Source organism: Lampetra fluviatilis, chromosome 12 (assembly GCF_964198595.1).
Source record: "Lampetra fluviatilis chromosome 12, kcLamFluv1.1, whole genome shotgun sequence".
Taxonomy (NCBI): domain Eukaryota; kingdom Metazoa; phylum Chordata; class Hyperoartia; order Petromyzontiformes; family Petromyzontidae; genus Lampetra; species Lampetra fluviatilis.
In genome coordinates, this window is record NC_136286.1 from 9,897,206 (window position 1) to 9,924,296 (window position 27,091).

General features: G+C 46.7%; 1 protein-coding gene across 1 annotated transcript; it reads left to right on the top strand.

The window, feature by feature from the left end:
- PDZD7 (PDZ domain containing 7) lies at positions 1-26,154 on the top strand. Its single transcript, XM_078861219.1, has 15 exons — positions 1-345; positions 1,955-2,110; positions 3,220-3,397; positions 5,143-5,286; positions 6,287-6,434; positions 8,577-8,637; positions 9,812-10,060; positions 11,711-11,896; positions 14,528-14,809; positions 15,264-15,305; positions 15,486-15,620; positions 16,631-16,699; positions 17,675-17,911; positions 20,452-20,552; positions 26,005-26,154. Exons 1-15 carry the CDS (start codon positions 117-119, stop codon positions 26,152-26,154), a joined length of 2,367 nt encoding a protein of 788 aa, XP_078717345.1. The 5' UTR covers positions 1-116.
- Positions 26,155-27,091: the final 937 nt, after the last annotated feature.

Below are 27,091 nucleotides of genomic sequence, written 5' to 3' on the forward strand. Positions count from 1 at the left end.
GCCGCGCAGGATGAAGCGCACCTTCCACAGTCGTCCCGTCGCGAGTCAATGACACGAGGCGTCGATGGGGCTGCCCTAGACGACTCCGCCCTTGCAAGGGGGCCGCTCTCCGCCGCATGGAGGCGACGGCGCCGCGCACGACGACGACGACACCCGCGGGACGACCTCGCCAAGCGCCGAGGGCCTCTCTGCTCCCTGCCGAAGAATCCACGGCCCTCTGGTCAAGGATCAGGAGCCGAGGGCTCACGCAGCCCAGGCGGCGACAAAAGCCCCCCACGGCAGCGGCGTCTGGGCCCCCCTGGGACTCGATGGGATGGAACGAGAGCGCGGAGCCTCGCAGTGACGGTGCGTCACGGTACAGGGGTCTGAGTTTACCGCAGGGGGTTATAGGAATCAGCGACCCAAGTGAGGGGGTCATTGGATAATGCTTAGGTCAGAAGTGTTCAATGGGTTCGTGCGGTGTATTGTTATCATTGTTGTCCGTTTTGTCATCGTAGTAATTATGATCGTAAAAATGTAGGGCATATAAGATGCTTCGTCATCATTCAATCCTTCATAAAATATAAGGCGTATGTGATGAAGACTACAGACCATCATCATTAAATGTACGACCAATGTGATGCATCGTCGGCATCGTCAAATGTATGATGCATCCTAGTAAATCCAACATCATTATAAGCGTTTGCAGAAGTTTGTTCCAGATGAAACTTTTCAAACTCACGAGAGATGTCTCGCGTTGGCAGCGGCCGATGAAGAGAGAACTTTGAAACCGCGGTGATCGTTGGTTGGGAGGATGACTTCTCGTGTTGTGGAAAAAGACGAGAGAGAGAGAGAGAACACGGCGTCATCATCGATGTCTTGTATCAAATCCAGGTCTTGGTCATTTAGACGACCAAAAAGATCCGAATAGATTATTTGTCTCATGACTTGACGCCGATGGAATCGGGATATAATTTTGGGGGAAATACAAAACTACAAATATAATGAATTTGCTGTACTGCAATTTCTGGCCAACCCAAAGTCTTAGCCAGCCTCAACTCCGCTTATCATCCGAGATGAATTCAGGATCTGGTCGGACAGTCGCGATTACCGCAGTCCCATACTTTCAATCAATACTTAAATTCATATTCTTTGGGTCTTTCGGTAAAGCCACGTAGCTTTACCGAAAGACCCAAAGAATATGAATTCCTGCAGTCAGGAAAGCTTTAAGTCAAGATTTAATACTTAAATTCCACGTTTATTTTATATTATGTGTGTGGTTGATTGACAATAGTAACCCAAGAATCCTTCACAAAGCACCGACAAAGAACCCCCTTCACTACACAAATCATTCATCATTGACGTTCGCTTGCCACGAACAACATTTTAAAGAAGTTCCCTCTGTCTTTTTGAAGCCGCTGGCTCATTCAGATGCCTCCCAAAAGCGTCGACATTGTACTGCTCCGCAAGCATGAAAGGTCGAGTGGTGAGCTTTGAATATTCATAGGGTGAACACACGATGCATTGTGCACCTCAGAGGAGGACAAACGAGAGTCAGCAATGATGCAACGTGATGGGAACTCCACCATCGTTACACACATTCTCCGTCGACCGTTCGATGAATCATTTATATCTGTACTATGCCACTGTCTCTGTGCCCCGGCATTTCGCATGCCGCTGTCTATTTGAAGATTCCGTCATCACAACATAATCAGCGTTGTTGAAGGTAGAATAATGATTCCACGATATTTGTCCCAAATGTCGTGGGCATTTTCTCTTAGCCATGGCTAAACCTGTCGGGGGATCCAGCCACTCACTACACCCACATAGGCTGCACCTCTGTGTACAACACCAACACACACGACGACCAAATACAACAGACAGAATGAACTAATGAATGACTGAATGGACCAGCTGTGCTCCAGTTCCTCGTCCATCACGGCACCACCACCACCCCTTCTCCCCGTGTCTGCAGCGGAGAGCGGGGAGGAAGGTGGCGAAGCTCAGGCGGCCGAGCTGAGCCTCACTCTGAACAGACTCGGCCATGGCCCCATGGGATTCAGCGTCCGCGGTGGGGCCGAGCACGGCCTGGGCATCTACGTGAGCCGCGTGGAGGACCGCAGCCAGGCGGGTGCGTGCATTGGGTGGGGGGGGGGGTGATGGGTGGGGGTGATGGGTGGGGGGGGGTGATGGGTGGGGGGGGTGATGGGTGGGGGGGTGATGGGTGGGGGGGGGTGATGGGTGGGGGTGATGGGTGGGGGGGGGTGATGGGTGGGGGGGTGATGGGTGGGGGGGGTGATGGGTGGGGGGGGTGATGGGTGGGGGGTGATGGGTGGGGGGGTGATGGGTGGGGGGGGGTGATGGGTGGGGGGGGTGATGGGTGGGGGGTGATGGGTGGGGGGGTGATGGGTGGGGGGTGATGGGTGGGGGGGTGATGGGTGGGGGGGGTGATGGGTGGGGGGGGTGATGGGTGGAGGGGGGTGATGGGTGGGGGTGATGGGTGGGGGGGTGATGGGTGGGGGGGTGATGGGTGGGGGGGGTGATGGGTGGGGGGGGTGATGGGTGGGGGGGGTGATGGGTGGGGGGGTGATGGGTGGGGGGGGTGAGGTGACGATCCCATCTGTGCACATTAACATTCCTGTCCACTGACCACGATTAATCTTCTTAGAACTTCTTATTCCCTATGGACTAATTTACAGCAGATTAAAGATGCAACTTTAAATGTTGTTTATAAGACCTTTCTTGCCAGTATTAAAATATAACAATAGTTTTTTTCCCAGGTAGGGTAAAACCTATTGTTAAACTTTAGCTGTTATCCACTCAATTGTCTGTTCAGAAGCGGAGTGGATCTCGTCCATTCCTCCTTTAACGGAGTGGAGACAGCAGCGGCAGCTGCGTGACTTTACCTAAATAACCAAATAATATGAATTCCCGCAGTCACGAAAGTTTAAAGTCAACAATTTTACTTAACTTTGACACACACATTCAGTCCATCAACTGTCCTGTCCTTGCAGCACAATTAACCTTGGAATTCTTCGCCCCATCCCACCGCACACAAACACTGCGCACGCGATCCACAATCGCCAACGCACAATATTCCTCCACCACAGCGTCCCTTCTGATAATTCACGCACAATGCGTCCACCCCCCGTGCCCTCTCCCGTCCCCTGCAACCCACGACGGCTCTTTGCGCCACCACCGCGGGCACCCCTTATGCCCCCCCCCCCCCTACCCCCGCAGCCCAGCAGGGCATGTGCGTGGGAGACCGGATCGTGGCCGTGAACGGCGTGAGCGTGGAGAACGTGACCCTGGCCGCGGCCGTGTCGGTCATCACGAGTGGCGCGGGTCTCCTGCGCGTCACCGTGCGCCGCGTGGGCCGCGTGCCGGGATTCAAGCGCTCGAGCGAGAAGATTTCGTGGTGAGCGAGACCCATTGCACCAAGGCCGTCGCCATGGAGTCAACATTGGGGGGGACCAAATCTTCCAGGGTGTCTGGGGGTCCCAACCCAGAAAAATATTTAAATTTGAAAACTCATTTCTTGCCTAAAACATTTAAAAGTTTACTAACACATCGGATGGATTTCGATTTAAAGCTTTCGTGACTGCAGGGATTCATCTTCTTGGTTCTTTCGGTAAAGTCACGTAGAAGGGAAATAATAAAATAATACAAATTAAACATAATACATTTTATTTTTATCATTTTATTATTTCCCTTCTACGTGACTTTACCGAAAGAACCAAGAACATGGGATGGACTTTTATTTTTTACAATAATGTCCAATAGTGTATTGTATTACATTGCTATGTTTTTACTTTTGTACCTTTTCTTGTTTCATTGTATGTAATGGCAGAGATTAGGGGTTAATAAAGTACAACCATAACCACAATCATATAACCAGAAATCTATGCATTGATTTATATGAAGACAAGTCCAGATATTGTGGCCAAGGTTTAGCAAAGTGTTGTTTTTATTTACATAGCATAGCAATTTTTTATAGCAATATATTGGGGGGGACATTTTGAGCATATTTGAATATTGGGGGGGGGGGGACGTGGATTTAGTCATCCACTGGTACGAGAAGATTTCAGAGTTAAATGATCAACATAGTCTTACATTTCAAACTGGACTTTGAGAACACATTTAAACGCGTTTGTAATCCCTCTTGTTGTGAATCGGGTTCACAAAGACAAATATTGATCCACTACTTCACTTCGAGGTTTTTTTTTACTTGAAAAGCCCGCCGAGTCATCTCTATCCTCATGCGCTCCGCCAGAGCGGGCTGAGTTTAATTGACGCAGTCGGTTACCTCCAGTTTCGAGTAATCGAGAAAGCTGGCCCAATGATAAACAACAATACAGGAACCTATCGGTTATGAGAAAGTAAGACGCACCCACATTTGTGCCTGGTGTCAATAAAGTTTCTGAATGCGACATCTCAAAAGACGTCATCTAAATTGGGCAGACATGCCCATCCAAAGAGTTTACAGAGTGATTTTATTCATTAGACCCTGGAATGAGGGGTGAAGTTCAACTGCATAGAAAGGGTATTGAGAAAATATGATGGTATAAGTGTGACTGAAGACACTTAATATGTACGTTTTGTTGAAATTATTTCGCACCGTAGGTAGCCATCCGTGCTAATAGAGCGAGACATGCCAATTCGTCACTGGTACAGGACACCGGTGTGTTGGAGAGCCAAGCCACAACAGTTACAATCTGAGTACGACGTTTCGCCAGTAATTACAACTAGCTTCATCAGGCGGCAGCCACGCGGATGAGGACATTGATAGTCTTGTGCTTGGACTTGATGAGGCAGAGGGTTTCAGCAATGCACATGGCCAGATTCAGGTATTTTTTTTCTTTTTAATAGCCATTTTTCCAAAAACACAGTAAACAGTGGCATAGCGAGTTTCAGTATGGGCCCTGTTTAAAAGGGATGAACTACAGCCCCCACCCCCCTCTGCCTGCCTTCTTCTCCCGTACGTATGCATGTAGAACTTATATCGCACCGTACATAGGCAAGCGCGCTCCCTCTTCATAGCCCGGCACCTGAGCTCCTACACACCCAGTGGGCCACGTCGCAGTTGCACCGCCTGCACACACTCGATGGCCACTCCACTGCAGGGCACACACACGAAGCCTGTGCGTCGCCGTGCCCGCGCAGGGTCGATGTCGCAGCCAGACACCTCGTGAACGGCGCGGCTCCTCGGGACCGAGTTGTGCACCTCCGCCTCTCGCCAGAGGACCCGTGTCTGGGTCTCAACATCCGCGGCGGCAGCGAGTTCGGCCTCGGCATCTACGTGTCAAGGTGCGCACACAAACACACACACACGGGTCGCCACGGCTATGGCGATCCGTGTAATTGTGATGCTTGCATGTTGAACTTCTATCTTAATTTTGGAGCTTTCGTGACTGCAGGAATTATTACTTGGTTCTTTCGGTAAAGTCACGTATAAAGATAAAATAATAAATTAAATAATTGCATACTACGACGTTTCGATTGCAACCTGATGACGATTGCTTGTGTTGCAATCGAAACGTCGTAGTATGCTATTATTTAATTTATTATTTTATCTTTATACGTGTTGAACTTCTTTCGCGCCGTCGTCGCCAACCGTGCTAATCGGAGGTGTCTGGGGAAGGAGAACAAGCTGAACGCAAAACGCAGTTTAATCTCGATGATTTAAAAGTGCATAGCTCCAGTGGCTTCCTAATATCGGACGGAAGAGCGTTCCAGACGGCTGCAAAAGTGCAACTAAAAGCGTAACGCAGTGACCCCGTCTTGGCTGGCATAGTTTGACCTTTTCCATTTCCTTTGTTTAATTTGTCGTTGTCTCTGTCTCATTTGCAGTTTTGTTCGGAATCTTAGTAATTCTTTACCTCTCAGTTTGCACACACTCGTTAATGATGATGTATCATGTTCACACAGAGGCCCGTAAGAATCGATGTGTATCGATGCATCATCACGCTGCTCACATCTCACATGGTGGCGAGATGTTAACTACCTCGCCTGGTATACAGGAGGTCGTGGGTTCAGTTCCAACCCTGACGCCTGCTGTATATTTGGAGTTTGCATCTTCTCTGGGTGCTACGGTTTTTCCCTCCACATTTAGGAACTTGCGTTTAGAATATTTGGCTGCTGTACATTCCCACATGATAAGCCACTTCGTTGAGCCATCATTTGTGGCCAGGTCGCTTCTGAAAAAGAGCTTTACAGCGCAGCGAGGCCTTACCTGGTGAAATAAAAGTTTAGTTTTAGTTTAAACGAACACCGCCCCTCCCCGCCCCTCCTCTCCTCGCCGGCCCAGGGTGGACACCGGCGGAGTGGCCGAGAGAAGCGGAATCAGGATCGGTCATCAGATCGTCGCTGCCAATGGCGTCAACTTCGAGGGAGTGTCGCACGCGGTCGCGGTCGAGACGCTGAGGCAGCACGAGCACGTGATCCTCACCATCCGGGTGAGGGGCTCCACGCTCACCGCCGTGACATCACACCCTGCACTGCATCGGCAGAGGTGTTAAAAAATTAACCCGTAAAAACAAAGTTTTTCACTATAAATCCTTTATATGCGTGGCGGCTAGAGTCCTCTCGTCCTCTGGCTTGAGATGGCTGCCACCTATGGGGCAGATGATTGTCTGCCACCATTAAGCAATTGGTAATTAAATATAATTTTTTTTTCCTAAAAAGTGTAAAGTTATGGAAAATGTTTTTAACGAAAATAAATTGTCACGCACAACGAGACTGTGTGCAAAATGTCAGCTCGATTGGATCACGGAAAGTGGGTTAAAAAACGACCGAAAGATTTGCACGGTCGTAAGCGCGCAAGCAAGCAAGCAAGTGAACTTAATATAAAGGATTTAAAAATATAGACAAAATGTATTGATAGATCACGGCGTTTCGATCGCAACACAAGCGATCGTCATCAGGTGAGACAAACACGGCAGGAGAACCGCTGAGGCAGCAGGACACCTGCGGTGTTTGTCTCACCTGATGACGGTTGCTTGTGTTGCGATCGAAACGTCGTGATCTATTAATTTTCTATCTACGCGACTTTACCGAAAGAACCAGAGAATGGATTCCTGCAGTCACGAAAGCTTTAAATGAAGACAAAATGTATCGTTACAAAGTGCATTTGCGACATTTATCGCCTCAGTCGAGGAGATACAAATTACGAATTAGCGAGAAACTTCATTTTACAGTACACGTTACATGACGTTATATTATCATACGTTATATGACACTCTATGCAACACTTTGTTATAGATTATACTTTATTGTATACATTTCATGAATTATTTGCACACTTCCGATTATCACGGTTGGCTATGTACGGTGCAAAGAAAGTTCAACGTTGTTCTAGAATCATACCACATCGGGTTACGTCTCAAATGTTCAGTACTGTAACTGCAGTTCAATCACACTGCATTCTCAGTATATGTGCCAAACCTTTGGTTTAATCACACTGCACTGCAATCACACTGCACTACAATCACACTGCACTACAATCACACTGCACTGCAATCACACTGCACTACAATCACACTGCACTACAATCACACTGCACTGCAATCACACTGCACTACAATCACACTGCACTACAATCACACTGCACTACAATCACACTGCACTACAATCACACTGCACTGCAATCACACTGCACTACAATCACACTGCACTACAATCACACTGCACTACAATCACACTGCACTACAATCACACTGCACTGCAATCACACTGCACTACAATCACACTGCACTACAATCACACTGCACTGCAATCACACTGCACTACAATCACACTGCACTACAATCACACTGCACTACAATCACACTGCACTACAATCACACTGCACTGCAATCACACTGCACTGCAATCACACTGCACTACAATCACACTGCACTACAATCACACTGCACTACAATCACACTGCACTACAATCACACTGCACTACAATCACACTGCACTACAAACACACTGCACTACAATCACACTGCACTACAATCACACTGCACTACAATCACACTGCACTACAATCACACTGCACTACATTGCCAGGCTGTGCCATATCTTCGGTAATTCTATCAACAAGGTCAGATGCTGCATTAATGGAATCATTCCCTGGGTGTCCATCAAGTATGAAAAGTATAAGTGGTGTATCTTACAATTTTCTCGAGTAAGAATTGATTCCCTTTAATGGCCACTACTGTTATTTACAATTTCGTTAAGGTAGTTTATTCCTGATTAAAAGTGTATTTAAATGAATGCAATGTATCCTGTGCAGCTTAGTTTGGATTCCAAATGATTTAAAAAAAATGATGTATACATTTGTATCTTATTCACTAGCAGAATGGCTGCATATAATTGTTGTTCATCGTATAATTTGTCCCGAAATTTTTGAAATGAATAGCTCTTATTAGAATTAAAAGTTGAACAGGAAATCCAGTAATATCCTTTGTAATACATGCCTCAGGTGAAGTAAAATCATGGCATTGCCTTTGCATACAAGTGTAACTTTATTGGCAAATGGAACTCTTTCGTGAGTGTTGTGTTCAGTTCATAGTGGACACATTTTTCTACAACTCCTCTGTTGGATTCTCTAGGAGGTTGGCCGTTACCCCGCATTCCAGGAGCTCGTTGAAGAATACAGCTGGCTCAACAAGGGTGAGTTCCTTTTGGCGATGACGCTAAACACACCACACCGGGCAGAGATACCGTGGCTCAGCCAGCCGTGAGGAGTGAGAAGATCTTCACTGGTGGAGCCGCGGCCGAGTGCCATCTGTTACAAGCGAGAAGCTCCCACGTGTCCTCCAACTCACACATCCATCCATACATTATAAGGTCCCGATCATTATACACAAAGTGCTTTTCACAAATGAATCACAATACCTAGTTGAAATCGTCAAGGAGCCAAAACCATCACGCAAACTCCGGTCATCCTTGCAGCAGCGGCTTTTGGCGAGCCATCGAGCAAAGACGGTCACTGCATCGCTCGCAGATGCACTTCTGATATTAGCAAGTCACTGGGAGGTATGCACTTTAACATTCAGATTGTAAACTCATTTCTTGAGAACTGCTTTTTGTCTCTAGTTTGTTGCCCTTCCCCCACACCTCCGATTAGCACGGTTGGCTACGTACGGTGAGAAAGAAGTTCATCATAAATTCACACTGGAAAGTAATTCCACAAAACACACAATGATTACTTACAGCTCCTTGGCAATACACCGGTGGACGAAGGCTTTCTCACACCGTGTCCATCATGGGGGTTGCTTGTCCATACCTGACCACGCTTGTCAGTGTGGTTTGCTGAAGCGGTGCGACCGGGACCGGTTCAGACATCGCTCGCTACTCATGTTAGCCGTGGCCGGAAAGTAAACTCCACTCTACGGTTCATAGCGCAGGGTGCTAACCGATGCACCACTGCACTACTACTCCACCCACACTCGTAACACATTCCTGCGGAGGGAGCTGGTAGGAACGTTGGGTTGCTCGGTCAATGGCCAGGGTCAACGGCGGCGTGGTGTATTCCGCAAATATGCCCGACTGTGAGGGCGGGCACAAGCCGGCGTGAGTAGGTTACACGTTGAGTTTTATAAGGGCACCACGGGGTGACCAGCCCCTCCACACCCAGCCCCACCCCTCCCACCCCCCACCCAGCCCCAACCCAGCCCCTCCCCACCCAGCCCCTCCCCACCCAGCCCCTTCCTCCCCACCCAGCCCCTCCCTGCACGACGGACGGACACAATAATCCCCTGTGGGCTGGTGTAACCAGGAGGTTCCTACCAGTATTAACTGAATGAATGTCGTTTGGTGTGTGTCCCTTCATTGATCGTTGCAGTCAATGTCCACGTGTCTCCACCAAGCACTGCTGCTGCTGCTGCTGCAATGGGCTCATCCTTGGCCAATGGGCTCCTGCCGAGCTACCAGCTCTCCCCTCCTCTCGCCGAGCAGCACTCGGGGTCTTTCCACGATGACCCCTTCGCCTCGAGTGACAGCGACGCTCTGAGCACGCGGAGAGAAGCCTTCGTCCAGACAGACCTGGACCATCATCGCCCCGACGGAGAGCCCCAGTCGTCCGACGGAGAAGGTACAGATCATCTCTATGGCAACATTAGTTAACACCCTCCTTCTTTTGAAAAACCTCGCCTAACAAACCAGTTTCACATCTTTTTACGCATCACTTCAATCTGCATTATATGAAGCGTCTCGTCTGCCCACGAGTCTGTCTGTCTGTCAGAGCAGTTCCTTGAGAATGTTTTTGTTGTTGTACAGATTCAAGTAAGTGCACATTCTGCCCGGAAGGAACCAAATGCCGATGGTAGTGATGATAATCTTGCACGACATGTGACTTGTAACCTCATTTCATGGGGTTTTAAGATGACTATTTGCAATGGCACTTACATTTTATTAGGGCAATTGTGAGCGGGTGGTGTAAGACAAATTCCTTATGAGGATTCAGGTCTCTCGCGTAATTCTGCTGTATTGAGGGAAAGCAATTGCAACCAAACTATTAAAGATAATGGAAATATTTCAGCTCATAGTATGGTATTAAATATTTCCTTGGCCAAACCAGCTGGATAAATGAACATGTTACATCGAGGGATGTTGTTGAACTAATGTCGTGCTGACCAGACGTGACATAAACATGCCTCTCTGCTAAGATCACAGAAAATACCTCTGCTTAGCAAAATAGCACACCATTACTGCAGTGTTATAATAAAAATAAATATACCATACAATTAGATTTGAGACAGGATATACATGTTGATTCTGTTTTGGGGTAAGTCACGTGATGCATCCTGTTTTACAAATGACCAACAGTACCGTGCTGAACACCCACTCTAGACACTAAACATTTCTAACTTGTGTAAAGTGATGTAATATTACAATACCAATATCGCCCTTGGCCAGGATAGCCTAACAGAATCTCAAGACACTTTGTCAAGAAGCTCCTGCTTTTTTTGGGAACTTTAGCCACTTACGTTAGCGAGCGTTTGGCTTCTTGCGGGAGGAGAATCGATAACCCAGTTAAACGAGGTGGGAAAACCGAGTGCTCCACACAGATAGATTTATGGATCCATTGCTCTACTTCCATCTCCCGGTCACCTCGTAATCCAAGAGAACAGCACCCAGAATTCCCAGGCAATCTACCATCAAAGTACTTGTGTCGTTGGTCTGGAGACCGGGAGATCGACGATCGATGTTCGGTCAGTCACCGCGTTGACAGCATCCGTCGTGATTTCTCACTTGACAGAGTGGGCGGCGGTGATGGCTGCCATCTTCCACTCCATCAAAGTACTAACCAGGCAAAAAAGTTTACTTGGCTTCAAAGATCTGCCGAGATTGGGCACATCTACGGTTACTCTTTGGTTCTTTCGGTAAAGTCACGTATAAAGATAAAATAATAAATTAAATAATAGCATACTACGTTTCGATTGCAACACAAGCAATCATCATCAGGTATAAATGAAATAGCAACAAAAATCTAACCAGAAAACTATCGACAGACATATAAGCAGACAGATATTGTGTTGCAATCGAAACGTCGTATGCTATTATTTAATTTATTATTTTATCTTTATACGTGACTTTACCGAAAGAACCAAAGAGTAATTCCTGCAGTCACGAAAGCTCCAAATTTAAGATCGAACCACATCTACGTTGATATACGGTCGTACAGCACCCATATAAGACTGTGACGGCCACAAACGTTGGGCCCCTGAATGCGGCGCGCCAGACGCCGTGGTGAGGCTCTCCGAGACGTCCCGAGACATCTTGCTGGTGAGGCCGCGCACGTTTTCTGGCGGGACGGAGGAGGCCCCCAAGCCCAAGTCGACCTTCTCTGCCAAGACGGCCCTGCTGACGGCCCTCAGCTGGCCGCGCCGGCCAGCCCGGAGGTCACAAAGCTCCAGGACGCTCACAGGTGACGTGGGGTTCCGTGGCCCAACGAGGGCCCCCTTTGCACGACAGCACCGATGAGATGACGCCGCCACGTGACATCGGTGGGCGCGGTGGTTAACTCAGCGCGCTATGAAACTGCAGCCATGCGTTTGATGAATTATACGCGTATCGTTTGCACGAGCCTACAATGATTATTTCTTGTGCCCACGATTCGTGCATCGTGAGCGATACTGTAGATTATGTGGCAAATATAAAATTATTTGTACAACCAAAATTGTGACGCTAAATTGTAAGCGTTGATCGAATTTTAGAGGGAGTAAATCATTACTGCCCCACAGCATGAACAAATACAAAGCTAATAAATCCGTTATTTCTTTACGGTAATATTTGTGTAGAAATTGCATAAAATAGGAATGATGGATTTTCCAATGAGGTGATACCAATACAAATATGAGAATATAACTCATTACATTGTGGCGGTAAAGTATGGTCAAACAAACCGCTTATCTATTTCTTTATTTCTTCTTGAGACACATTGGTGTGTTACTTTTTATAATTTAAGTTTAGTTTTCAAACACCAAGCCAACCTGCTGTCATCCACCTGAAGTACAGAGATGGAGCGATGAAATCAGCTTGCGTGCAAATGCTAGATGGATTGAAGCTTACCTATTCTCTATCGCCCATCATCTTCCCTCACCCCTCCACTCCTTCCTGTCCCTCCCCCATTCTTTTTTTTTTATCCCAAGTACCCACTATCGTGGTCACTCATTCCTCAAACCTTGCACGCCTCTGCCATCTAAATCGTTCTACTCTGTCACCTTTGTTTTAAACTTATGGCAAGCGCCTTGAGTGAAGGCGCTCTACAAATAAACAATTAGATTCGGTTGCATCACAAGACCACTGAGAGATTACGAAAGCTTGGTGAGGTCTTCATCCAGCAGTAGTTGGATCGTGACCGATGATTGAAATGATGATCTCTTTATTTGGATACCTGGCCAGGTTTATATTAGCCTTTCCATTCCAGTTTTATTTTATTTACTAGCTGTAAGAAAGAAAATTATCTAACTTTGAAAGTACAGTCTGGAGCGGGGATTACCGCATGACAGCACAGGAGACGGATGAGTTTTTGCTGACGGTGACAGCAGCGATGGTAGCAACGCAGCCTTCTCATGCCCCAGGCAGCAGAGGCCACACTGCTTTGGAGAGATGGGCGTGCATGGGAGGAAGTGGGGAGATTCACCAGGGCCAGATTTATTGCGAAGAGACTTTAAGGGTCAAGAGTGATTTGTTAAACTTACGCCAAGTTGAATGAAACTTATACGGAGGCTGGAGGGGTGACGCCTCTGTCGGTTTGCGTGATGTTCACGGACAGGGATCTCCTTAAGCCAGGGCCCGTCAAAACTCCAGCCATGAGTAAGACTACAGACAAAAGGTGATTTATGGACAGCAAAATACACTCTTGTGACTATAAGCCTGGTCTTTGCATGTCACGTGACATCACCATTCTGTGTATATATATAAAGCACACAGCCTCGGTTTATACCACTGAAACAATGTGGCCACAATATTGTTGTAAACTACCAAGATTCAAAATTGTCACAAGAGGGCTGTCTGCTATTTAGAATTCACCTCCCTATGTCTTTTTATTCTTATGCCAAGAGCCTCTACACGCACTTTTCTGTCGATGAGTTTCTCATAATTTATAAAAAGTGTTAGTCCAGTCCTTATGTCCCACCACAGTGCAAATAAAATGTTCCATCAATCGTCAGCGGTATGCAATGTGTAACTACTTGCATTTGGATGTCGAAGCCAAATCAGGCTACTGGAAGCACCTGCATTGATTTAATTGTTTTAAATAATGTTTTAGTCATTTTGTCAATCCAGTGGTGGATTAAGGCCAGCACACGTGGTGTCAGCCATGGGGTTGTTGAGCCATCCAGTATTTCCCCATACTGGTCAATGCAGGTTGGTAAAAGTGGGGTTCCAGGTCGCTTGAATAATTATCACTCGCCACTGTCGTTAGCCGTGGTTGGGAATCAAACTCAGGTTGCCCCGTTCCTAGCTCAGTGCACTCACCTCTGCTCCACCCCTTCACCGAGTGCTAATGTACATCAGGCATATCAAGTAAAATTACTCATCAATAGTATGGAGTTTTAAACATACCTGCAATACCTCTTTTATAGTACAGTATTTACAATTTTTGGATAACAAATCTCACCGGAAATTTGGCGATGCTAATCCATTGCCTAGAACACTTATTTCCCTAGTTTAATGACCTAGAACACGTATTTCCCTAGTTTCATTACCTAGAACACGTATTTCCCTAGATTCAGCAAAGGTGTCCTGACAACGCTGCGATGTGTATGCTGCAATGAATGCTCTGCAGCGACTGAAAAGGCTCACCACACATCGCCCCAATTGCACTGCCCATATAAAAGCTTCGTGCGCCACCAAAATCAACAGACGGACAAGGGTCTTGTGTTCTCTCCGCGTAAACACGACGCAACATTTCGGTCAGTGGCCCTTGCGTACCAACGTCTTGGCCACCAAGGGCCCATCGTCCGCTTTTGGCCCCGCAGGCCGCCGGGGAGGAAGTGAGGCCGCTGCCATGGCCACGCTGTGCATTAAGAATGGAGCTCTTTGTTCTTCCTAGAGGAGGAGACAGATGAGAAGGTGAAGAAGAAAGTCAAGAAGAAGCTGACGTGGGTGAAGAAGAAGCAGCCGGGCACGACGAGGTCGCGCCCCGTCATGAGCCTGTTTCGTGGAGGCCGCGCGAGCCCCGCGGCGGCGGCGGCCCCAAGCGACGAAGGGCCCTCCGTGGGTGACGAGCGACCGCCCTCTCACTCCGCACCACGGCCCCCGTACCCAGGGACGGCGGCTCCCGGCTACCCGCACGAGGGCGGAGATCTGGCCCACGCGGAGGGGTCTGCTGACGGTGAGTCGATTCGATTACTTTTTTTCAACGTTTTTCACGTTGGGATTTTGTCGCGGGTTACCGCTTGCACAGGTTGCACGTGCAGTTTTATGTTCGCTTCTAATGCGAAGGAGGTCCATTGCCCGAAACATTGTAATGTCCGTTCACTTTTTGGGGTCGTGTTAATGAGGAACGTGTTGGGTTTGTGTTGTTTGTGCCTGTGCACCACTGCCAACGTAGTATCACGGTTTTTTGTGATTTTAATGTCATTTTTGAGGAAATATTATATTGAACGCATGTGTATATAACCAGATTTTCTATTCGTATTCGTCTAGAGTTCAATGTACAAAAACAGTTGCGAAATTAGTATTGTGTTAATAATTAATGAAATTGGAAATAATTTTGTAACCATTTTTTTAAATTTCTGTAAATAATATCTAAGTAACACGTGACATATTTTTTGTTATCTTCACAGCATCATCACCGAGACCAAGATTTGTTATCCGTCCTTCAAAAAGTAATTCATTCCAAATGGTTGCCATCACTTAATCCCGCGCGAAAAAAAAAATCACACGTTCGGCACTCGAAGAGATTACAGAAGTCGCTCCATGGCATCCACATTCCGAGATTTCTGAATAGCTCCTTCAAAATCGTACTCGGCGTGACGAGCTTGTGCTGGGTGCGTGTGTGTGAGCAGCAATGCGGAAAAGCCGGCGTGCCTCGTCTCGGTTTGGCTCCCGAGGCTTCCACGATGCAGGGCAGCAGCAGATAGAGCACGCGCGACAGGTGGAGGAGCAGGTGGTGTCTCAAAGCCCCATCGAGGAATCGAACGGTGCGTCGGGTTACGCTGCAGAGAGACCACCAGGGTGCTTCATCATGAGCCATGATCTGTCCACCGCTCGATGATGGCCTTTCCCAAGGCCGTAGTCACCTCTCGTGGTCTTGCGATGCAACCATCTAGGCAAGGCGCCAGGGGTTAATGCTTCGAGTCAGTCCCTCCCTGCCCAGTAGAAGTGGCACGAGTGCCGAGGGAGTGGGTTAATCGTGTCTCTATACTCTTTGGTTCTTTCGGTAAAGTCACGTAGAAAAATAATAATCGATCACGACGTTTCGATCGCCACAAGCGGTCGTCCTCAGGTGGGAAAGGACGACTGCTTGTGTGGCGATCGAAACGTCGTGATCTATTATTCGTTTTCTACGTGACTTTACCGAAATAACCAACGAGTATGAATTCCTGCAGTCACGAAAGCTTCAAATCAAGATTGAACCGCGTCTCGTGTAAACACTCGAGCGCGTGAGTGGGGTCGGGAGCTTGTGAAATAGGACATTCGTGGTTTCTTTGTTAACCCAGAAAATGATTACTCGGCCTCAATTTTCATAGCTCTCACCAAAGTGTTTTTGGTTGGACCTCGTGTTGTTTGGCACGATGTCCGACATTTCGCTCCAGGAGTTGAGAGCTTATTCAGGGACGAATTGAAGAACTAATTTGCTTTACTCAAGAAGCTCTCAGCACGTGGAGCAAAACGTCGGACATCATGCCGTACAGCTCACGCTAAAAGACATCGGAGCGCGATAGAGCACAGCCGCAGAAACCTACGCAGTAGTCTCAAGACTCGTGTTATGCGGGATTGTGATTTGGGATTTTTGTCCAATTTATGTTCTGCATGTGAGATGAAAAATATGTCGTAGAGAACACGGACACACACAAGGAGTTACCGAACTCAACGTACTCAATACATGCTCATAACAAATTATGAATAATATACGTGTTTGAACTGCGATATTATTTCATACTGTACTTGGGAAATAAGAACAAAATTAAGAGTATGGATGTGTTTGCAGATTACTGTCCAGTGCTTAGAGCTACTGAAAAAGGGATGCCAAGAAAACAGTTGATCACTCCTGTTCCCGGTGAGTTCAGTCTTTCTTATTCATCCATCACCGGGTGCTGTTTTCGGACAACTACCATTGCACTATACTCATTCATTACACGGACACAGACAGACCTTTGCCATGCAAGGATTCATACTCTTAGGTTTTTTTTCGGTAAAGTCACGTGGCTCTTCCCCCCCTCCTCTTACCCTATATAATAATGTCCCATCACAAATAACTGTCACTACAGTTATTTTGCTGTGCCTTTTTTACACCTGATGAAGGAAGCTTGTGTTGCCTCCGAAACGTCGTGATTTATTATTATATTTCTATTATTATTGATAGTATCGAACTTATTATTTATTTATTTTTCCCTACGTGACTTTGCCGAAAAAACCTAAGAGTGTGAGCCCTTTGCCAGTTCACCGGTGGACGAGGGTCTCCTTACGTTGCGCAGGTCATCAGCGTTGTTTGACCACAATTCTCCACGCCGGTCGGTGTGGGTGGGGCGAAGGTGGGGAGCATAGACCTGGTGGCATAGTACAATCCAACAATGACTTTTGCTGCAACAACCCTCTGCTGCCCACCACGGAGGCTCACAGCAGCCTATAACGACCTGCTATAGATGATGCTAACCCAATCCAAGCACTATGAAGTCTATAGCCTCCTTGGCTTCCGGCATCTGTTGAGACCGGTCACATTCGGGCTGATTGGATCTTAGGCTTATGCTGATTAGGGTTGTAATAATTCACTCCCCAGGCAGTTTGATGAATTGTCACGATTCTATGAAATGTATATTTTATTACATTGTGGTGAATATAGGGGCCTCTAGTAGCTGCAGGGATCACATTAACAACCCATTACATACATCTACAAATTGAAAAAACCGCATACTTTCTTACAGATGTGATTCAGTCGATCAGCTTAAAAATCAATATTAATGCATCGAAGCAGCATCATTACACCCATTATATTCGTGGCTGCTTTGAAAATGACTTGCCGATGTGGTCGCAGATTACCATGGTGGATTTTTGCTGAGACCAATGAATGAGGAGGAGGAAACGTCTCGGCTGTTACGAGCATCGCTCGCTCGGATGAAACTCAAGCCGGTACCAAAGGTCGCCTCTCTGGAGGACGTCTCCCTAGGTGACTTCGCTGGAGCCTCAGCGGCGAGTGCTGCTCAACAGGACGGCAGAGAGCGCGGGCACGGTCTCGTTTTCTTAAAGATCTCCAAAAGGAAGCAATCGCTCGGTACGTCGCGCACACCGATGAGCACGGTTGGCCACGTGCAGTGCGAACGATGTTCAACGTACGTACACACACTGCACATAATGCTCCGTTGTCAATGTATCATAATTTGCCCAGATAAACCTCACTTGCGACAGATAGGTGGTTTGGCAATGTGATGGCAAGAGACAGAGAAGATGCGATTCGAAGAGCTGTGGAGATGCCGCTGGTGCAGGGTAGGAAGACGTAAAGGGGCCATTGAAGGAAGGATGTTGTGGAAACCAAGTAAGAGGATGGTGGCCGTGACTCAAGAAGAGGCAGAGATTAGAGGTACATCGGAGCAACTGATCTCAAGAGGAAAAACCTTATTGAGCCTCGAGAACATTTTGTAATGTTGGGATGCTGCCATGGTGTGATGGTTGGCACATCGGATTTGCGATCCAGAGATCGGCGGTTTGTTCTCCCGGTGCGGCAATTGAATCACCGGTGCTTCTGTCCACCCTGCAGTATAAACGGACACACAAATGAGTTGATCGGCAGGTCAACGTGGGTGGTGTAAGGTGTGGGTAAAACTATAAGAAACTGTGAACGATTTTTATTTTACCGGGTAAGGCCCACTAAGCTGTAAATCTTTTTCAGAAGCAACCTGTTCCCACAAATGATAGTTCGAGGAAGTGGCTTATCGTGTGGAAATGTATAGCAGCCAAATGCGATGGCTTGTGTGGCGATCGAAACGTCGTAATCTATTTTTTCTCGACCTACGTGACTTTACCGAAAGAACCCAAGAGTATGGATTCCTGCAGCCACGAAAGCTTCAAATCAAGATTCAGCCAAATACTCTCAACACATGTTTCTAAATTTGGAGGGAAAACCCGGAGGAACCAGAGAAAAATCCACGCAACCACGGAACGAGCATGCAAACTAGATTTGAAGCTTTCGTGACTGTAAGAATTCATAAAGTCACGTAGGTAAACCTAGGTAAACCTACGTGACTTTACCGAAAAAACCTAAGATTATAACATGAAAACTCCAAAGACAGGTGCTTATTGACATGCACGATCGATGCGTTTCTGGACAAGCGCACACATCTCAAAATCGCGTATGTCAAAAGCAATTTTCCCACAAATAATGGTAAAGGATGGAGTTAGGGGATTTCGCTCACACTCGCAGACAATCGCCTATTTTATCCTAGCCTATATCAATACAAGAGATGTACAAACAATATAATACTTTACATTTTAAAAAAATCGTGTAAACTCTAATATAATTCCCATAAAATAAAATGCAGTAATACTTACTTGTAACTACCCTACACCGTAATTGCGTTGTGGGGACAAGGGGAAGAGTCGTCGTACTGCCCAGGCTGCTGGCAATGCCACTGGGTCGCGGTGCCAGGCCAGGGGGTGGCGGACGTCGCGTTGCGGACGAAGTTATTCCGAAAATTGCCTCGCGTGTGTCAATAGAAAGGTCTCCATACAAAGCGCGCGTCATTCCATAATGGCGTACCACAAAAGTGCGTGAACCGAGGATTGGCTTCTTCTTGGTTCTTTCGGTAAAGTCACGTAGAAGGGAAATAATAAAATAACAAAATAAAACATAATAAAATAAAATAATAATATAATATAAAATAAACTAATAATATAATATATTAATATTATTTAAATAAAACATTATAAAATAATATAATAATATTATATATTAATATTATTTTATTATGTTTTATTTTTATTATTTTATTATTTCCCTTCTACGTGACTTTACCGAAAGAAGCACGAAGATGAATCCCTGCAGTCAGGAAAGCTTTCAATCGAAATTTGAGGATTGGCTTTATAGAGGCTTCAGGGTCGGGATCGAGGCCACAACAACCTGTAAACCAGGCGCGTTTAGTCAGTGTGGAAGAGTAGGCCAAATACCCTCGAGAAGAGCTCCCTCTAGTGGAGGCCCTTCTGACAGCATTGGCGCGAGCAATAAATTGCAGGGCTGCACGCACCGTTGTTACCTTGGTGTGATTGCTTTGTTTGACCCCATTCCCTTTCCTCTGTGGAAGACGTCTGCATTAAAGATGTGCAACCGCCACACACAGCCAGGACTGTTGCCTCTCGAAGTGCGACTCAAGCCCTTGCTGTTGCCGTTTTGGGCGCAGTACAACCGGACCCGTCACCTTAGGAAGAAGGCTGCTTAAAGTTCCGCAGCGAAAAAAATATATGAAATAAGATTTTACGAAGTAATAGACGCTCACCACCGGGAGGCAGTGTTTATCCATTATCCCTGAAGAACAATGTCGGATAAATCGAGTACCACGAGTCAAAAACAGACGGTGTCATTTTCAGTAAGGCACGCAAACTGATATTACTCCAGTGCGACTGTTATTGTCTAATAGATATTGCAATGCAGATATTATTATTTTTATTATAGATGCATAGCCAAGTGCAATAAATACAACTCCTGCAGGAAATCTCCGGATCCATCGGTGAGTGTTATCGGCGCGGAGTGGTTTTGAACGAGAGTGTTGCCAGAGTGATGTTGCCTGGTGATGTTGTTCCCTGGTGATGTTGCCACATCAGGAATGAGCATTTCTGGGGGCAGAGATATCGTGGCTCAGCCTGCCGTGAAGATTGAGAAGATCTTCCCTGGTGGAGCCGCGGCCGAGTGCCATCTGTTACAAGTGAGAAGCTCCCACGTGTCCTCCAACTCACACATCCATCTCTACATTATCAGGTCCCGATCATTACACACAAAGTGCTCTTCGCAAATTAATCACAATACCTAGTTGAACTCGTCAAGGAGCATAAACCATCACGCCAACTCCGGTCATCCTCGCAGCAGCGGCTTTTGGCGAGCCATCGAGCAAAGACGGTCACTGCATCCCTCGCAGATGCACCTTTGCGACCATCTGCTCTCGTTATGTTCCCTATGCTGAACTGGGTCCACTCCTTAATGTGGTGTCCACCACCATGTCCGTCTCTGTCGCCCTCTTGCCCTCCTGCCCACACATCTTCTAAATCCAACATCCTTCTCTGGGCACCCGATTCATTCCAGCGCGTTCGTCATTGCTCTTGTTCATCCCACACGTGGCACATAATGATTGTTTACGTTGCATAAGACACCGCAGTAAACATGCCAACGTTGGCCATGTTTACTGGGGCAACACTTACCCTGCACAAAGCTTTGCTTTGCTTTGTGCAGGACACAAAACACGCTCTCAATTTGTCTATCACTGTACATGGTCTCGGGATAAAATGCACAATTTATTAACAGGGGGCAGCCCATGAAATGATAACCCATTAACCCTTTGCGATCTGAAAATATCGACAAAAAAAGCCTTGGGCACTGTGTTGTAAATGGAGTGCTCTTACCAGTAACATCTGGCGATCCAGTCGCACTTGTTTAATAAGCCTGACTCCAAGAGTACATGTTGATACACTTGAAGGTTAAAAGCGGTCAAGAGTTTGCTTGCTTAAACAAATGCTGCTGGATATAAATTGGAACGGAAACCCCACGGGGTGGTGGAATGATTTAACATTTTCATTTGGGGAGATAAAATAACATCTTGAAATTATTTATTTAACTGCCCACAACGTTTCGCGACAGCTTATCGAGTTCTTATACCGGCGATTTATTTTTTACTACAGATGTTCTTGTTTTAAACAACAACAACAAACAATGGCAATGGAGTAAGGAATCCAGCTGTGTTTACAGCCCAGGCTATTACTGCAATAACACAAACCGTCGTAAACATTTTGCTGCCCTTTACATTGCCAAGGGTCACCTGGAGCTGCAAAATATCAACTGCTTCCTCGAGCCCGTGCCACTGTTGTTTGCATTGTGTCACCCAGCACGGCGGGGGGTGACGAGATACATAATTAATGCCCCCAGCCAACACGAGTGCTCCAGCAGCGGCGCTGCCCCTGTGCCGTTAAACATTCATGCCCTTTCTTCTTCTTCCGATCAGCGCACCAGGGGGGGTTGCCACCTGTCCTGGTTGTTTGCCAGCTCCTCTTTTTCGATGCAGCGAATCCTGGGGAATCTCTTGGGTCTTCCCGGGACGTTCTTCACGTTCTTCACGTTCTCCTCCTCCTTCTCATTCTTCTCCTTCATCTTGTGTATGATGGAACTATGGCTCAGGAGCCAAATGCCAATGTCGAGGTCCGATAGCCACGAGAGGAGCGTAAACCATCACGCAAACTCCGGTCATCCTCGCAGCGGATTTTGGCTGGCCATCGAACAAAGACGGTCGCTGCATCACACGCTCTCATATGCACTTCTGCGGCGGTCTGTGACACTCTTCCTTCACATATTAGGGAGCAACTGGAGCTGCGCACTTTTAAGTGACGATTGAGAACCAATGTCTTTAAAACTGCCTTTTTGTGTTTAGGTTGTTGTCTTCCCCCGCACCTCCGATTATAATCAAGGTTGGCTGCGTACGGTGCGAAAGAAGTTCAACATACACACAGAGGGCTTCAGCGGATAGTGTTGGTGTAGTGTTGCTCTTGCAAAGGCCTGACTCGGGTGAGCTGGCTTAAAGCCATGTGCTTAACTTGAGCCGGCTCTGAGCATGGTCCCAGGCACGCTTCACGTGTAAATCCGCCTGGCCTGTAAATAGGCTTTTGCGAAAAAACAATTCCTGGTAGGAAGCTTTCATGACTGCAGGAATCCATACTCTTTTGTTATTTCGGTAAAGCCACGTAGGTAGAAAAATGTATTGTGACTTTACCGAAAGAAGTCAAACATTCATCTCACAAAATCTAATTTTTTTCTTTTTAACACAAAGCATGTGCAGGTACCACTCGGTTGAGATAGTCATTTAGCGTGCCATTAGCACATTTTAATGTGTTGACTGGCATTGTATTTATTGTGTGCGTCCACAAAGATACACAGAGTCCATGTTCGCAAAGCAATTAAAATAATTGGGGGATATAAAAGCGCTGTGATGATGCTGCAGTTGAGATGCGGATCAAAATCCTGCTAATGGAGTTTACGCCCACTCAGGAGCAAGTAACGGGCTAATTTGATCAGTTGTGGCACTGAACACGCATGAAATTATGCAATTTTTTTTAATTGTTGTTGTTCACATGGACTATGTTTACATTTCTGTGCCATGTGATTTGGTTCTCTCTGGCGTGACGATTAGGCAACTGACATTGCATTGATCCATCAACTGACATCGATTCTCAAGCTCACAATACTTGTATCGTCAAATCGATTATTTACAATTAATACAAATGCTATAACAATGTTACAAATGAGCTCATCTATAAAGATGTACAGGTGAGACAAACAACTAAAACAATGAGAATTTAGTTTTATAGAACTACTGTACAACCACAGTGATTGTGATGTGTTGACTATAATATAGAATATGGGAAATGTTCTGAACGTATTTCACCACGCCGGCCAGTGAATATTGGGTGAAGGGGGGACGCATGACCAGTTGAGATATGACTTGCCGTCGATGTTTCAACCACCGTCGGGATTTCAACTCAGGAAGCCGGATTTAGAGCGCAGTACGCAAAGCACGACGCGGCCACTCCACCCCGCCATGGGCTATACAGAGGAGAATTATCGGGGTTACATAAGAAACACAAATCATACTTGAAGCACTACTAAGAAGACCAAATGGACACTGGCAGGCTAGTGGAGAGGACATTCAAGTGAATGAGCAGGGCGGTGTTGAGTTATTCACGTGGGAGACGCACGTTTGGCACGATGGATTGCGTATGCACGCAATTGGGAGCAATTCTCGTTGTCAGATATGTGACGTAGCAGGACATCAGGCAACACAAATCAGTGCATGGGGGATTGACACCCTCTTCCATTTGTTCCCGACATTTAATTTGCACACTTTCTCAGGGCAGCATCTAATGTACACATGGTGTCTATAAAGGTATCATCCATTATCAAATCATCCTAACGATGTCAGTTTGAGCTCGGTTGATAAAACTCGGCACACACTCGCACATTGGCTGTGTGAAGAATTTATCCGAAGAGTTTAATTCATCCTAATATCCTCATGTCCGCGACGGTGTTGGCGAGACACAACTCAAGATAAAACAAAATTATTCAGGCGTAAACCAACATCTGCGATTGTCACGGGTGGCTGCTACATGACGCTCACAATCGCTCGACCTTTTCTATTTAAACAGTTTCATTACCCAAGAAGCACTCGGCCAACTTTTTTCACACTTCAAACTGCTAATAAAAATAATAATTGTCTAAGAATGGACACCTCTATGGACACCTTGTAAAATGGTGGTAAAGGTGCAGCCCAGTAATTGCTTGGCCCTCGCCACTGCTTCGGAAGGGACCTTCACAAGAGGAATCTCGTCGCAAGGCCCGCGGGGCCACTGGCGGGCCCTGGCGACCTTCAGTGCGGCCCCCGACAATGCACAACGAGTGAAAACGGCCCTTGCAGGCGGTGTGGCGGCCCTCACACTGAACATGTCTTGTGGTCGAAAGTGGAGCCCCCTCTGCAAATTCGTGAAGAGCACTGCTAGAGAGAGCCCCCCTCTAGAGAGTATTTTACCCTCTTCCACACGGATCAGACGTCTCGGTAGAAGTTAGGAGTACAATCACTTTACCCCAACACACGTGACCTGTATCAGAATCGGTTTTTATCATTTCTGGCAATAAAACAGCTGTGTTAAGATGTTGAAGCACCGAAGAGAAACCGTTTTAGCAAGAAAACATGTTTGCATTAACCACATATACTTGTGGTGAACATGCAAACAAAAAATAACGTGCTCTGATTTAATATGGCATTGTCTTTGAAGCCGATTGGTCCACACCAGAGACAGCTTTCTTTAGAGGTGAGGCTCAAACAGTGTTAGACCAGAGGACGTCGAGGGGGATTTGAGACACTTGGCCTATTATTTAATCTGCCGTACCGGGAGATCGAATCGACCTCTGGATTGAAAGTCCATCGTGCTAACCGTCACACGGCGGCAGTATCCCAACTCGGGAGAGTAACAGTAGAATACACTTTAACGGGAGTGATATTTGTCCAGAAGTGGCCAAGCGGTGGAAAATTTGTCATCAGTTCGTGCCGTGTTGTGATTTGGTCTTTCAGATTTTCCTGCATTAAAAACTTGGAAGGTGCACCCACGGAAAATACTTTGGCCGTTATTAAAATTAAAACATTGCATACATGCAGTGCTGTATTACCTTACCGGTTTATATTACTTTTCCTAAATACATTACCATGTTTATGCAAAAAAATGCATAAATTCAAACCCACATTTCACTAGACAGCATTGGGCAACGTCACCAACTCACACCAGCATGGTGAAGTATGGTAAAAACCCTCGTGACTGATGCTGCGTGGAGAGGCTTTCATCCAGCGGTGGAGTGAAAAGGGCTATACATATGCAAGTGTGTAATCTCCAAATAAGTATCTGCCTGAGCTCAAGTATCCGCTCCACTACCAGTGATTACATTTAAAACGGGTTGTTGTTGTTGTTATTATTACGCAGCAGTGGCGTGGCTACCGAGATTCTAGGTGGACAACTGCACTGGAGTCCACGTCCACGGCCCAGGTTCTCGGCTATGAAGACGGTGCTGAGAAATTGGGACAGGGGACCGCTATTTCATTTCTTGGACCCAGGGCGCCTTGCCAATCACACGACGCCACCGTTATGCAGCGTAACATTCCGAGGACGTGTTGAGGAACGTGTGTTTCCATATGAGTGTTGGCAACATCGTGGTTAGTGTGCACTGCACATGAACCCCAATTTCCTCCAAGTTTAATTACCGCTCGTGGCCAACCGTAAGTGGCAATTATCTGAAACAGTCTTGGGCCTCCCCTAGGTGGACTCGGCCTCGAATGAATACCCGTCGAGGTGTGTGCGAACATCAGCACTGCGGAGACCAAGGCAGCCTACAGCCATGGCTCTGGCCAACACCGCCGGCTTTCACGTCGCATTCAGGGCCCTTGATAGGCGCTCGCTTTACAGCACATTCCCCCGACAGCCTGTCCAGGTGGTTTGGTGGTTGGGGGGGGTGGTGGAAAAGGTGGTAGTTGGATCTCTTTTTGTCTTCCGACTGTAACGTCGACGATGGCCCCGTGGCGTATGGCGCTGTGCGTTTCTCTCTCTCTCTCCCTGCGCCCCCCATCCGCTCAGCCCGGAGTCGAGCTCATCTCGGCGGACGGCGTCAGCCTGCGCAGCGCCAGCCACTGCGAGGCCGTGGGTACCATCCGCGCCGCCTTCCGCAACAAAGCGCGAGAGCCCATGGCGCTGGTGATCAGGTGGCCCGGGCAAGCGGCCCTCTGAGATTGACGGGACACTTTTGAGTGCAGGAGAAATAATTTTTTTTTTAAGTCACGCTTTTTACGTGACTTTAAAACGGAAACAAAGGCGCCGCGGGTCGAGAGAGAAGAATCATCTACTCACAATGTGGGAGTAGAGGAAAAACAAATCATGGCAATGTGAGGTTATCTGAACCCGAGTACTTGCTTTAAAATGCTTCACAAGGTGTTGAAGATCGAGAAAAATGAAAATTCCCGACATCGGTTTAAAACTACCCTGTATTTGCAATGTGTATGGAAAAGGATTCTAAACAACACATGCGCAACTCGGAGTTGGTATAGCATTATCTGTCTGTTTCAAATATAGAATAACAATTGGTACCAATTCATGTCACGAGTAAATATTTAGAACATGACATCAAGTACAGCAAAGCCAGGCAAGTATTAGTGAGATACATTGTGTACAGTGCAGTAATCTTATCGGAGGTCAAATGGAATATTTATGGAACTATAAATTTATGGCAGCACGTTTACAAGAAAAGTCAGTACTTTATGGAAATGTACACATAAGTTGTTTATTGCTGTCATGGCAATCGGACCTTTGCCCTCGAAGACAATGGATTGTTGCTTGTGGGATTTTATTCTATTAACTTTTTGATGGCTCCGCCTAAGATTGTGGCCAGGATGAGGCCTACAATAATTGTGGTTGAGTAATAATTAAGCAAATCACCCTCCATTACCTATCTCTAGATACAATTGTTAATATATTTTAATGTATCTACTTATTAACCTTCCACGCTTATGTTAACCAGCAGATTTTTTTTAAGCTGGACTGGTTTCGCCCTGCTCGGGCTCATCAGCAAAGTCAGGCATGCTTGGCAAATACTGCTACGTCATGGTTCATCGGTACAAACAATAACCCCAATGTAAAATACAATCCACTAGAGCGCTAATTGAGGTTT